Source organism: Balaenoptera physalus (genome assembly GCF_965194825.1).
Source record: "Balaenoptera physalus genome assembly, chromosome: 1".
In the NCBI taxonomy this organism is placed as follows: domain Eukaryota; kingdom Metazoa; phylum Chordata; class Mammalia; order Artiodactyla; family Balaenopteridae; genus Balaenoptera; species Balaenoptera physalus.
This window is the reverse complement of record NC_138882.1, coordinates 4,647,018-4,660,553: the sequence shown is the minus strand read 5'-3', so window position 1 is coordinate 4,660,553 and position 13,536 is coordinate 4,647,018. Positions and strand designations below refer to the sequence as shown.

General features: G+C 36.8%; 1 protein-coding gene across 3 annotated transcripts in view; it reads right to left on the bottom strand.

Moving 5' to 3' along the window:
- Positions 1 to 13,536, bottom strand: part of LOC309643253 (uncharacterized protein) — a 157,177-nt gene that overhangs the window by 49,954 nt on the left and 93,687 nt on the right. For 2 of the 3 annotated variants that reach the window (XR_014253649.1, XM_082425869.1), the window contains one exon: positions 7,422 to 7,511. Coding sequence is in view for 1 of the 3 variants with exons in the window: in XM_082425869.1 (XP_082281995.1) it covers positions 7,422 to 7,511 (90 nt within the window). In the remaining 2 variants the exon portion in view is untranslated. The other variant, XR_014253650.1, reaches the window with a different exon arrangement.

Sequence of the window (13,536 nt, the reverse complement as noted above, 5' to 3'; positions counted from 1 at the left end):
TTATTCAAATACATTGGGCTGGTTGAGATCAACAAGACAATCCTACAAATAGATAAGATGACCAAGATCTGGGCCTGGTAGGGGAAGGTGTAAGGATAAGAGGTGAGGAGGAAGAAGAAACACCATCAAAAACGGCTGGAAGGAAGGACAAAGGAGGTAGAGGATAAACCAGAAGGATGTTGAAGAAAGTATGGTGGTTGGAAAGTCAATTGAATACCATGAAGAATATTATTTATCTATACATGTGGCTCAAAAAGTTTAACAATTTGATTAAATTTCATAGAACTAGCAGGTGGTAGAAATTGGACTTAAAACCAGCTCTTTTGACCTCAAATCCAGGTTGTTTTCTCCAAACATTGAAAGCTTAGAATAAGAGATATAGTTGCCATAACTGTAATAAGGACGACAAACATGAATACAAGAGAGTAGTGCTTTCTTGTCTGCAACAAGAAATGTAGACCAAGTTTAACCCAGAAAAGTGATTGCAATCCATTGATTTTTGAGTGACCCGTAGATGGTTGCTTGATATGAACATATTTGTGCTCTTATGTTACTTTAAAATGGTTTCTTGATAGTGGTTTACTGGAGATTCTATTCCCATTTAATTAAGATATTTTTAAGAGTATATTTTAAGAAGACTTAATGTAAAGAAGGCAAAATATACAGAAGAGAACAGAAGAGGCAAAAAGGTGTAGTAAACACTTTCTATGGTACATTGATTGTGCTCAGCTTTGGGGAAGTAGGTACTCAGCTGAAATATATGTCTAAAAACAGAAAGGGCCTAGAGGGTACTTCTGTCCAGAAGTTATGTAACTGCCCTGGGGAACCACTCAGCTACCAAAGAGAGGAGATCTGAATTTTCAGGATTCCACAATCTTTTCTCCATTTTAATCAAAGAAGCATCCCTCATGTCTGTTTTATACACAAGGCTTCCTAGTAAGATTTTCTTTGACTAAATGGTCTCACAAACAATTGATGCTAATCCAATTTTTATTTTATCTGTAAGAAAACTAAGGACCCAAGAGGTCTGTGACTGGTACAGGATCACAGCTATCAAGGCTTAAGCTAAACTCAGATCTTAAACGTACGACCCCAAATCTAATGTGTGTGCGTGTGTGTATTTCTCTACACAATAGTCCCATCCTATGATGGAGGAGTGAGGGAATCCCACACTTTTTTATTCTTTTAAAAGATGAATACGAAATTCTCACAGATTGGCTAAGTAACAGCTATGTTTAGATTTTAGTTCAAAGTAGTTATTGAGTAAATTCAGGGAAGAAAGTATCCAAATTATGCAAGGCTGACTTCTGCTCTGTGCAGTCTAATAAGGCATCACACCTGTAGCAGGACAAAACCCTCAAAATTCCATCTCAAAAACTATATGTGAAGCTTTGGACATTGTAGGACCTAAACAAACCCCGTCACCAGGGTCGCCACAGTGATGGAATACCATGCTTAAACATGCCAATTGTTGCCTCTCAGACTCTTGAACGACCTCACCTCCCTTTACGTTTCTCCATTGCATCTAGAAACTCACTGTTTCTGAGTGCCTAAGCTTCCTGCTAATTGTAATTGCTAATACTTTTCAAGTCTTATATGCTCGGCACCGCTCTGTGTTTTATATAATTCTTTATTTAAATTCACCACAACTTCATGAGGTCTCTAAAACCACTTGTAGCTTAGAAGTGAAGAAAGTTGGAGCAGTGAAGTAACTTGCCCAAACTCACTAGAATTCAAATCTGATACTCTGACTTGAAAGCTTGACATCAAACCACCAGGTGTGTGTGGGAACATAAGCAGGTTTGTTCCTCCAGGGTCTTACCATATGCGTCATGTTTCCTGAGTCATTCTTTCTAAGGATAATGGTTTTATTTGTTCATAGGACTGTACACTTTATTTTGTATTTTCCCTAAGCATTGCATCATGAAAATAGGCATCCAAGATCTCTTGCTGTATAACTCATTCCATCCAAGCCTTTCCTACACAGCAAATCTAAGAAACTAATATGAGGGACGTTATTAATAGTTCATGGTGGGATAACTTTAGTCCCCTACTTTGCACTCATCCTATATTACATTTGAAAAGAGACTTCTCTGAACCAAACACTAAATAGCTGTGGAAAGTTTAGGCTCCATAATAGGACTGAGAATGAATACGGTTCTGACATTGCTGATCTCAAATTACACCATCTGAACAAACATCACTGCCATCTATGAAGTTGGGCACATCCTAAAAGCACTCGATTTGTAAACCACTCAGCTTATATCCACTAAGAGTTTATTCCACGACCTTGCAACTGGGATGTTTTCTGTGCTTAGATGTTCTTCTGTGCTGAGTACTAACACCACACCTTCCCCCAACATTATGGAAAATGATCCTTCCTACACTCCTTTTTGTTTGTTTGTTTGTTTTTTAAAATTTACTGAAGTATAGTTGATCCACAATGTTGTGTTTAATTTCTGCTGTACAGCAAAGTGACTCAGTGATATACTTTCTTTTTCATCCTTCCTACACTCCTAATTCCTACACTCATAACCTTGAGTTATGACTGTGACAGTGTGGGAAAGAGGAGCAGCCATCCCACTAACTCCTGAGAACCATGTGGCTTCCGTTTAGCACCAATTCGTCAAGTCACAGTCAAGTCATGTGTATTTGGCAATAGATCTATTGGAAAGGACATCAGAACTTCCATGGTGGTTATTGACACCAAGGGGCAGAGAAAATGTCATTGTCATTGGAATTGTGTAAAATACCTCAGAGACTCCCAGAAATCCTTTTGTGAACTTTTGGAATAAAGGGGAATTGGGGCTGGAAAAGCTGTTCTAGTTAATGTGAAAAATGTCATAAAAACATGAGTTATTAAAACTGTTACACATTAGTTTCCCCTGAGAATCAGTAAAATATAGAATATACTAGTGCCATTTTACTTTATATTTTTAAAATATTTCATCTTAAAATTACATGAATCGTAGTTTTAAAAGATTGAATTGTATAGTGGTGTTCATAAATAAAAGAGTAATCTCCTCCTCCAGTTTTACTTAGAAAAAATTACTTAAATTTCTTGTCTTATCTATATTCTTAAAAGTACATTTATGCAGCTACTTATTGATTTATCCACTGTACATAATTTAATGATTTTTTGCTATGATTCTCCCTACCTCCTCTACACCCTTTTAGTATATGGCTCTTCTGTTGGTAATGTTTTAGCATTAAATAATATATTGACTCTACTATTTCTTCTTCCATCATTATTGGCAGTTTATTATCACTCTCCACTTCTTCAAATGAGGGTACAAAAACCTCTAACCTTCTACTCTCTAACTTCTCTTCCACTTCCCATATTCTGGCAGATTTATTGCTGCTTTCAAATCAAGAATGGTAACATATACCTTTTGTCTGGAAACCCAAGTGAATCTTACATGCATTGCCCAAAAAGTGAAAATAATTTTGCATTACTATGACTCTATTACTGTTATTTGTGTCATAACCCAACAGTGTAATATAATAGGCTGCAATACTCCTGTGTCCTTCCTTCTTGCTCCAATGTGTTCTCTAAGGAAAACAATCATATGGATTCTCCTCTTTTACATTCTACCAGTTGCTCAAAATCATGACAAGTGTGTAACTTGTTAACATATCTCTCTTTTATGGGTCTTGTAATATCTACAAAATCTGATGACTATCCTTCTTCGTCCTTGTTCTTCTTTGTTCTTAGGCTGGAAGCCGTGTGTGTGTAAACATATACATTTAACCACATCCATATTATTTTCTAGTATCATTAATTCTGTCTACTTAATGGAGTGATTTCCATTTTTATTCTGAAGACTTCAGAATGCTTGTTTTATTCTAAACTGGTTAGATCACATTTTTTTTTCATGGAAATTGAGATTTTACTCTGTTTTTTATTAATTAATTTTTATTGGAGTATAATTGCTTTACAATGTTGTGTTAGCTTCTACTGCACAGCAAAATGAATCAGCCATACATAAACATATATCCCCTCCCTTGTGGATTTCCCTCCCTTTTAGGACACCACAGTGCATTAAGTAGAGTTCCCTGTGCAGAGCATTAAAAAAAAAAAACTCACTAGAGTTTTTCCTTTATATTTTCTTTCTTTACTATATTCTGTGCCTCTATAAATTCAGAATTTCAATCAAAGATTTTATATATATATATACAATCAAAAATTATATATATAAACTCATATATGTATATTCAGAATTCTCTCCCACGACATTTTTTGTTGTTGTTATTCAGACCTTCCTTCTCCCAGAGTCTCTGTCTTCTCTATCTAGAGTAACTGTTTCTGTGTTGAATTCAGTGATTCCTATAACAAACTGAAATAACATCATTTTAAAAAAGTATGTGCGATGAACCTCCCCCCCTCTTCCTGGGCAGCTACTACAGCCCCATCAAACCTGGTGGCACATGCAGCCCATGAGAGGGACACTCACAGAGTGACAGGCTCTGGTGGCCAGGTGAGATGGCACTTCTGGACCACACAGGACAGCTCCTACACAAGACCACTCCTGCAGGACTGAGGGAAGTCTCCGTTTCCCCTAATACATATAGACAAACACAGAGAAACAGAAAAAATGCAGACACAGAGGAATATGTTCCTAGGCAAAGAACAAGGCAAATCCCCAGAAAAAGACCTTAGTGAAACAGAGGTAAGCGACACACTTGATAAAGAGTTCAAGGTAATGGTCATAAAGATACTCACTGGTGTCAGGAGACACATGGATGAACACAGCCACAACCTCAACAGAGAGATAGAAAAGTACCAAACAGAAGTTATAATTGAACTTGAAAATACACTGGAGGGGTCCAACAGCAGATTGGATGAGGTAGAAGCATGAATTAGCGAGCTGGAAGACAAAGCAAAGGAAAACACCAAGATGGAGCAGCAAAATAATAAAAGAATTAAAGGTAATGATGATACCTTAAGGGACCTTGGGGACAACAACAAACAAAATAACATTCACATTATAGGGGTCCTAGAAGGAGAAGAGAAATAAAGGGCCAGAAAAATTATTTAAAGAAATAATGACTGAAAACTTTCCTAACCCAGGCAGGGAAACAGACATCCAGGTGCAGGAATCCCAGAGAGTTCCAAATAAGATGAACACAAGAGAAACACACTGAGACACGTTATAATGAAAGTGGTAAAAGTTAAGGATAAAAAGAGAATCTTAAAAACTAGAGAAGAGTGACTCATTACATACAAGGGAAACCCCATAAAGCTATCAGCAAATTTTCCAGCAAAATCTTTACAGGCCAGAAAAGAGTGGCATGACATATTCAAAATGCTGAAAGGAAAAAACTGCCAACCAAGAATTCTCTACCTAGCAAGGTTATCATTCAGAATTGAAGAAGAGGTTAAGAGTTTTACAGAGAAGCAAAAGCTAAAGGAGTTTATTACCACTAAAACGGCCTTACAAGAAATGGTAAAGGAATTTCTCTAAGCTATAAAGAAAAGGCACTGACTAATAATAAGAAAACTTATGAAAGTAATAATCTCACTGGAAAAGTAAATAATTAAGAAAAGTAGGGGATCAATCATTTATAAAGCAAGTACAAAAGGGGAAAAAAGAGAAGAAGTAAAACTAATTAAAAATGTAATGATTAGTCAAAAGATACCCAAAATAAAAAGATGTAAAATGTGTCATCAAAAATATAAAATGTGGTGGGGGGTTAAAAATATAAAACTTTGGGCTCTTTACTCTGTGTTCTGATGACTCTTTAGATGACTTATTTTGTTTTTTTATTTTCTGGAATTATTTAAGGTCTCTTTATCCTTGGTGCACAGAAACTTCCTTTTTCTTTTATGTGCTTTTCTGGCACCTTAAATATTAGACTTTCAGAGATGATCCACTTTCTTCAACCTTTCTTTCAAAGTCTTACTTACTTGGGATTTTTACCTACTAGGAGATGACTTACTTTTACATTTTAAAATTCCTATTAATTTTTTTGGCAATCACACATTCAATTACCAAGATAACCATTGTGTTCTCTGTTAATTCCTTTTCATTATCATCTGTTGATATTTTATAAATATATTTCTTACCAATTGTCTCTTAGTTACAAATTAAAATTTAAGCAAAGTTCTCTTTTTTCTGAATTACCTCTATTTTCTTTGGAGTCAGCTTTTCTTTTTATGTTAGTCGTAATCAGTCATGATAACTTACCTGAGTAGTTAGTGATTCCTGCTGTCTCCTAATATTCGTGAGTGAGGAAATAGAGTGACTGAGCTCTTCAGGTGAACATGTGCAGTAGGAACGATACTCTAGGGCCCCCAACGCCAAATTCAGAGGGATTGGTTCTAGTTAATTCATAATATTTAGCCAATGTTATTCCAGAAGAAACCTGTTTTTTTTGTTTGATTTTTCTGGTCAGTCAACACTTGGCCATCAGGTGATACTTAATGTTGTGGTAGAGGAGCTGACTGAAGCTCAATTGCTCTGTATAGACATTTAGGGTCCACTCCCTGCTTAGCCCCTTCCCTTCCTTCTGCCTGCCCTCTCCAGTGTGCGTACCCCTCTGGACTCTGGAGACCCCATCAGTCCTCAGCTAGGACAGATCTTGACTGGAGTCTCCCCCAATCCGCTCCTCAAGTTATACCCTGTTCTACCCACATACGTGCTTCCTGACATGTTTTAAAATGTCTCACCCATAATGGTTCTTCTTTCATTTTGTGTTTCTGTGGAATTACACCCTTTAATTTCTTTGCTGTTATTGTAGTGTTGTCTCAGCAGGGAAAGGAGATAAAGCCTGTACTCAGTCTATTATCTTGAAATCCTATCCTAAGTAAAATATTAAATGCTTTAAGATAATTTAAGAATAATTACCAAGTAGGCCTTGTCTTCCTTCAAGGCTTTACTATAATCCTTTTTTAGATTGAAAATTGTGAAGTTTAAAATATGACACATGTGAAGGTGTCAGGCTGGCATCTGGTGGGACCCAGAGTCCACCTGAGAAAGGAGACAGTGCATTAGAGACACTTCCCAAACTTGACTTACAGAACATGTGTCCTAGGATTTTAACGTGCTGTGTGAAAATATATAATGTGATGTTTTAAAAAAAATACATAATTCTAGTAGATAGTTACATTTTAGTCACTTTTTAAAAGTTTATATATTTAAGGTAGTCCAAACACATTTTGAGGAATGTTCCATTGACAAAAAAGGGGCTCAGGATCAACTTATATCGGGGATGCATTTCTGACTTCAGCAAATTAACTAAATCTCTGATTAAATTAATTTATCTTTTTTATAGCCAAGAAATGAAAGTACAACAATATGTGCAAAATCATCTTCTCTCACTAATTTTTTCTTTTTATCCTCCATCCTCATCAAAGGGATCTCACGTCAAGTGCCCATGTGAATTTTAGTTTCTTCTTTAACAGATGCATCTACACTTACCTTCCACCAGGATAGATGTTCTTCCTTCTGTGTCTTCAGGACTCTCAGGAATCACTTGAGCCTCAGTAGAGCACAGGGAACCCATTCCACCTGCCCAACATTTAGACAGCACAGTCAAATCCATGGAACCAAGAAGACATGGCAGCGATTTAAAATTTAACCACCAATTCACTCAGTCGTATTTATCAATCAAAAATGATATTCCCAGAGCCCAGTACACAATACCCAGTATATAATTTAAAACAACCTAAATTTAGCCATAGTCCCAGCAGAGAATTAGTGTTGTGTGCTACTATATATAAGATAGATAACCAACAAGGACATACTGTATAGCACAGGGAACTCTACTCAATACTCTGTAATAACCTATATGGAAAAAGAATCCGAAAAAAAAAAATGGATATATGTATATGTATAACTGACACACTTTGCTGTACACCTGAAACTAATACAACATTGTAAATCAACTATACGCCAATATAAAATAAAAAATTTAAAAAAGAAATGGAAGAGAAGGAGAATTCAAAAGAGAGACAGTGTCATTTAATGAGAGTTTGCCAACTGTGATCGTAAAGCTCAACTGCGAGAACCCTCAGCAAGGGTTAATGATGGCGCCATCTTTCCTGCACCCTGAGAGCAAACCCTCCCTATCCACACACTCCGTCCTCAGATGATAGTTGGAAAAAGATCATTTTTTCCTTGCAAAATTTAAAACTGTCTTTCCCAGTTCTTCTTCTCTCCTCCTTTGTGTATTTGAACCTCAAACTATCCCTTCACGTTTAAATTAGGCCCCTGAATTGTTGGGCAGTCTACTGACATGGCCTCCTCCCTTTGAGCTGAATACCTTGCACGTTATACAGGCATTTCTCCAAGCTGTGAGCCTGCTCTTCCTCCGGTATAGGAAGTGGCACTTGAGAGGGAAATGGGTCCAGGAGAAAGGGACAGAGAATGGTTTGAACAAATAATGCAATTTACCAAGACTGTCATTGCTTCTAGGCTTTTGCTGTGGACAAAATTTGGACATACATAATTGTTTTTTAAAGATGTGTTTATACTATTTCCAATTAAACTATAGCATTACATGGTTTTTAATTAAATTATTTGATTTCATATTTGTCTCTTTTCACTTATACTGAAATCTTGGCTTTTATAATATTAACATTATTATGTATTGCTGTAAATTATTTATATTATCCTATAATTTATATAAAATAATTTCATAATACCAGAATTACTGAAGAATTAAACCATTAAATGAAATTTAAGACTATTTATAGCTTTATGTATCTCTAATATATATTCTGCAAAGTTGGCACTGTCATAATAATATTATATATCATATAAACTCACTTAAAATAATTATTTTTTCTACCAACTGGATAGGCAGTTAGCGTCATCTATTTCAGTTCATTTTTAATTTTATGAATGTCAATATTTTTAATTTAATTTAATTTTTTGAATATGTAAACATATGCAACATATATATTTACAAGCTTGCACGTATATATAAAAGACCTATTCAGAGAAGTCTAACTTCCATCCCTACTGCCTTCCACCTATAGGTAGCCATTCTAGCTTTTGGTTTATCTTTCTAGTGCTTCTTTTTGCAAATACGTTTTAATACATAACCTGCCTAACATTTTCTAACACAAAAGGTAGCATAAAATATATAATGTTCTTCATCTAGCTTTTTTCACTGAACAAAACATCCAGGAGATTTCACCTTTTCAGTGGCTACTGACTTTCCCTCTTTTTTTACACATCCTGCTATTTCATTATGAGGAGCTGGCATCATTTATTCATTGTGTCCCCCTTGTTGAGGGTCATTTTATTGTAAATATTTTAGTATTCAATGATCTTACAACAAATAACTTTACATAAGTCATTTCATTTTTTTCAGTAGATCTTTGGAATAGATTCCCAGAAGTGAGGTTACTAAATCAAAGAGCTAATAGATATATCATTCTGTTAGATGTTGTCAAACTCCCTTTCATTGGGGTGGTACTAGCTGCATTCCCATCTGCAATATCTGAGGGTACCAGTCCTTCCCTCAGTCTAGGCTCACCTGCCTATATTTAGTGAAGGAATTCTTCAAAGTTTTCGGAATGTGAATAGCACTATTCCTTACATTCTTAATTTTTCTCTACTGTTGCTTTCTTTTGCAATTTCAGTGAAGATTTGCAAAGGGAAGCAGGTTCTTCTTGTGGAATCAGATTGCCATTTTGTTCTCGATGGTTGACATTCCCTTCTGACAGCATTGAGTCAAATAAAATAGAAGACACATAATATTTCTGTTACCCAGGGGCAGCTTGTGTATCCGAGCAGATATTATACAAGGTCAAATAAATCTAACAATGAAATTGGACTTCTTTATAGTTTACATGTATACTTATTTGACATGTTTTATTTGTGTTGGGGCACTCTTGGTACAAGATAAGTTGGTAACACAAACATTGAGTCCAGCTTGGTGCCAGGGCTCAGAGTCAGGTGTCTGAGTCAGTCCCCTTTCTTTTTTGATCGACTCATGATGTGATTTCCACCTCATTGAGAATTGCTAGTGTGAAGGAAAACAGCAAAAACTATAACCTGCTGCTGACTTCCTCAGAGTGGAAATGAGATGAAACCAAAAATGGAAACATCAGGATGACCCTTCTTCTCATTCCCTGTATTGTCTTTCCTTTCACACCTCCTTGAACTTGGCCTGGTTTAATATGTATTTTCTGTTTAATTGTCTTTCAAGTTTTCTTTTCTCATCTCATCTACATATTTTTAATTGGTCAATCTGATTATTAACACAAACTAACATATGCTTTTCCCTCTATTTATATTTCAGTTGAAAAAATGGAAAAAGTGAGTAAAAATTGATAAGCATTTAAAAAAACCCAATTATCAATAAATACATGTGTAAAACAAAGTTTCTAACTAAGTCGTATAATACTTTTGCTAAATACCTTGGCCAAATTTCCTTTTTCTTCTTAATTCAATTGTAGAGATTTAAAGTTGCAAAAGACTTTAGGAGATCAACTATTCCAGAAACTTTATTTAGAGATGAGGAAATCATTTCGTCTGGAAAACTCTGGGAGAATATTCAGTCTGACTTGCATCAAAGAAGCAGTGTGTGTTAGAGCTAGCCTGAAACACAGATCTCCCAATTTTTAAAATCAGTGTTTTTACCATGAAATCTTGAGACATTTATTCATTTTTTGTTTTTGCCATTGTTGCTGTTGCTGTTAACAGAAGGACATGAAAGGGGTAGAGGATGACTTTCCTTTGATGGTGGGTGGAATTAGTTTGAGGTCAAGTAGTTTCCTTTGCTGTGATTCAGATGATTCTGGCCATGCCTTCCCTAGAATCTACTGTATGAAAAATTGAGAAGCTTTCTTACAGACAGCTTCATTCTAAGAAGAAGAAGAAAGAAGGATTTTAATTTGAGCCCAATCTTAAAACCTTAGCCTTAACACGCGGGGCAGTTCGGAATTTAGCAAGGTGCTTGACATGGACATGAGTCTGCTGGCTCCACTTACGGATTTATGCTTCGTTCTCTGAATAAACAGGAAGAACTGCTCCATTAAGGCTTTATATGATATTGGAAAAAATGCAGTTCTTCAGTACCATTTTACCAGAGCGTTACACCGAAAGATGAAAGAAGGTCCCTTCGAGTCCCCCATACTGGCAGCTCTGGAAGTTTGAGTCAGCGCTACAGGGGGGTCGTGCTTCCCAGAAGCAACAGAGCTTGGCGGCCAGATTGCTGTTACCCAATGAGATTGTCAGCAGGGGGAAGGAGTCCCTGCTGAGGGTGACTGCAAACAGCCAAGAGAACAGTGGTGTTAATGGGAGTGGTTATAATTCAATGGAAAGCAGAAGTAGGGAAAAGGAGGCTGGTGCAGTGTCAAGTTTGATTGGGTTTGTAAAATCTCGTGGAACCTCTCAGAAATACTTCGAGATTGGAAGAAAGATAGGAAGGGAATTACTGAAGACTAAAGCCCTGTAGTATCCAGTGGACAAGATTTTCATGGAAATAAGTTAATTTCATAATCTATATATTCCCAAAGTTCATTTTATTTTGTAGTAGCCAAAAATCATCAATGAGATACCAAGAGGTCTTTCTTTAATTATTACTTAATTACATCAAAAACTTGAAGACTGTTACTTTTACTTAATAAGTACAACCATAGTTTTTACCAAAATTATTAAAATTAACAAAGCAGAGAAGATAAAAGTACTTTAGTACTTTGAGCTCATCTATTCTTTGAAAGTGTGAAATTTACCAAAGCAAAGTACCTCCTAACTTTATAATAGAGTTGGACTTATAAAAAGTCATACCACTATTCATTTTGCTTTTATCAACCTCTGAACTATTAAAACTTAAAAAGCCATTTAAACTTTCTATTATGTCTATCTGTTGCTGACTGCTGTAAAACATAACATTTTAAGAAAAGATTTAGTAAGAAAAGTGACAAGGCATAAAATAGTGAAGAAGTATAAAGAAGTGCATCAGGAGATTTAAAAAAAAATCAGTAAAAGTGACAGAGGAAGGGCAAACTGCTTGCTTAACCAGCAAGCTTTCTACGTTAGTTATCCATTGCTGTGTAAAATATCACCTCAACACTTAGCAGCTTAGAAGAATGAAGACTTGTTATCTCACAGTTTCTGGGGTCAGGAATCTATTGCGGTTTGGTTGGGTTCCTCTTGGCTCAGCATCTCCATAGGCTGCAATCAAGGTGTTGGTCCAGCTTCAGTCACATCTAGATTGGACTACAGCGGGATCCACCTGCCAGCTCACTCAAGCAGCTGTGGCCTCAGTCCCTCATCACAAGTCACTTTCCACCAAGACTGTCTCAGGATACAGCAGGTGGTTCTCCCCATAGAGAGTGAACTGGGAGAAAGCAAAAGAGAACCACCAAACGAGAAAACACATTTGTTGGTACCCTAATCTTGGAGCTGATTCCCTCACCTCCACCACATTCAATTGGGTAGAATTAAGTTTCTAGGTCCAGCCCACACTCAAGAGATTGTGGCTATACAAGAGTATAAATATCTGTCAAGGAGGATCATTGGGGCCCATTTTAGAGACTGCCAACCACTGTCTAAGATGGAAAACGTTGGATAAAGGGTTAAGCGCTACATTCATGAATTATTGGGCAGTTTGTGTTTCGGGTGCCCTAATTCAGGGGTCCCCAACTCCCGGGCCACAGACCGGGACTGGTCCCCCCAAGTCCCCTGCCATCTGTGGAAAAATTGCCTTCCATGAAACTGGTCCCTGGTGCCAGAAATGTTGGGGACCGCTGCCCCTAATTATTTCTTCTCACACTATCACTCTTTTTCATTGTGAAAATCATCCAGATTTATTGGAAACGTCTCTGTTTAGAATTCCTTCATCTTTCTTCTGGATAATGATCATTTCCTCCTAAATGGTGTATCAGCAGCTCCACTAGCAAACCCATCAGGTCATCCTTCACACGATAACCAGAGTGATTTTTGTTTTCTTTTGTTTTGAAACTCAATTGGATCATTCACTACCCTCCAACTCCCACCCTTACCCTTTGTTTTAAAGTTCTTCGGTGGATTCTTATTGCACTTTGGACAGTAGACCAACGTGTTTAACGTGGCTTATATATTCTTACATGGCCTGGCCACAGGCCACCTTCTCAGCCTCAAGTGACAACAGTTCCGTAGGCTTTGTTTCATCCATACCATGCTGGCCTCTATCCTATCCTTAAACTGCCTTTCCAACCCCACTGCTGGTGTCCACATTTGTTATTCTCTCTGCCTGGGGTGCTTTGTCTCCTTCCCTTGACCCCTTATTCTCAACTCCTTTACCACTTACCTCTACATCTGCAAATGGAAATTTTTTCCACTTCAGCAGAATTTGCCTGGAAGATATCAAAACTAAATTTCATGACAACTCTAACTGGATGTTAATTTCAGCTCTAACCGGATGAAACTTGTAGAAGACCATGAACTTGGAGTGACCTTGGTATACCAAACCATTACTGGAACTAACTGAAGACCCTTCACTGGTCAATAAACTATGAGGTTTTTTTTACCCAACCCTAGATAGACCTTGAATTCATTCATCATCTTATTCAGAGAGCTAGTTTTTAATCCTGACTTA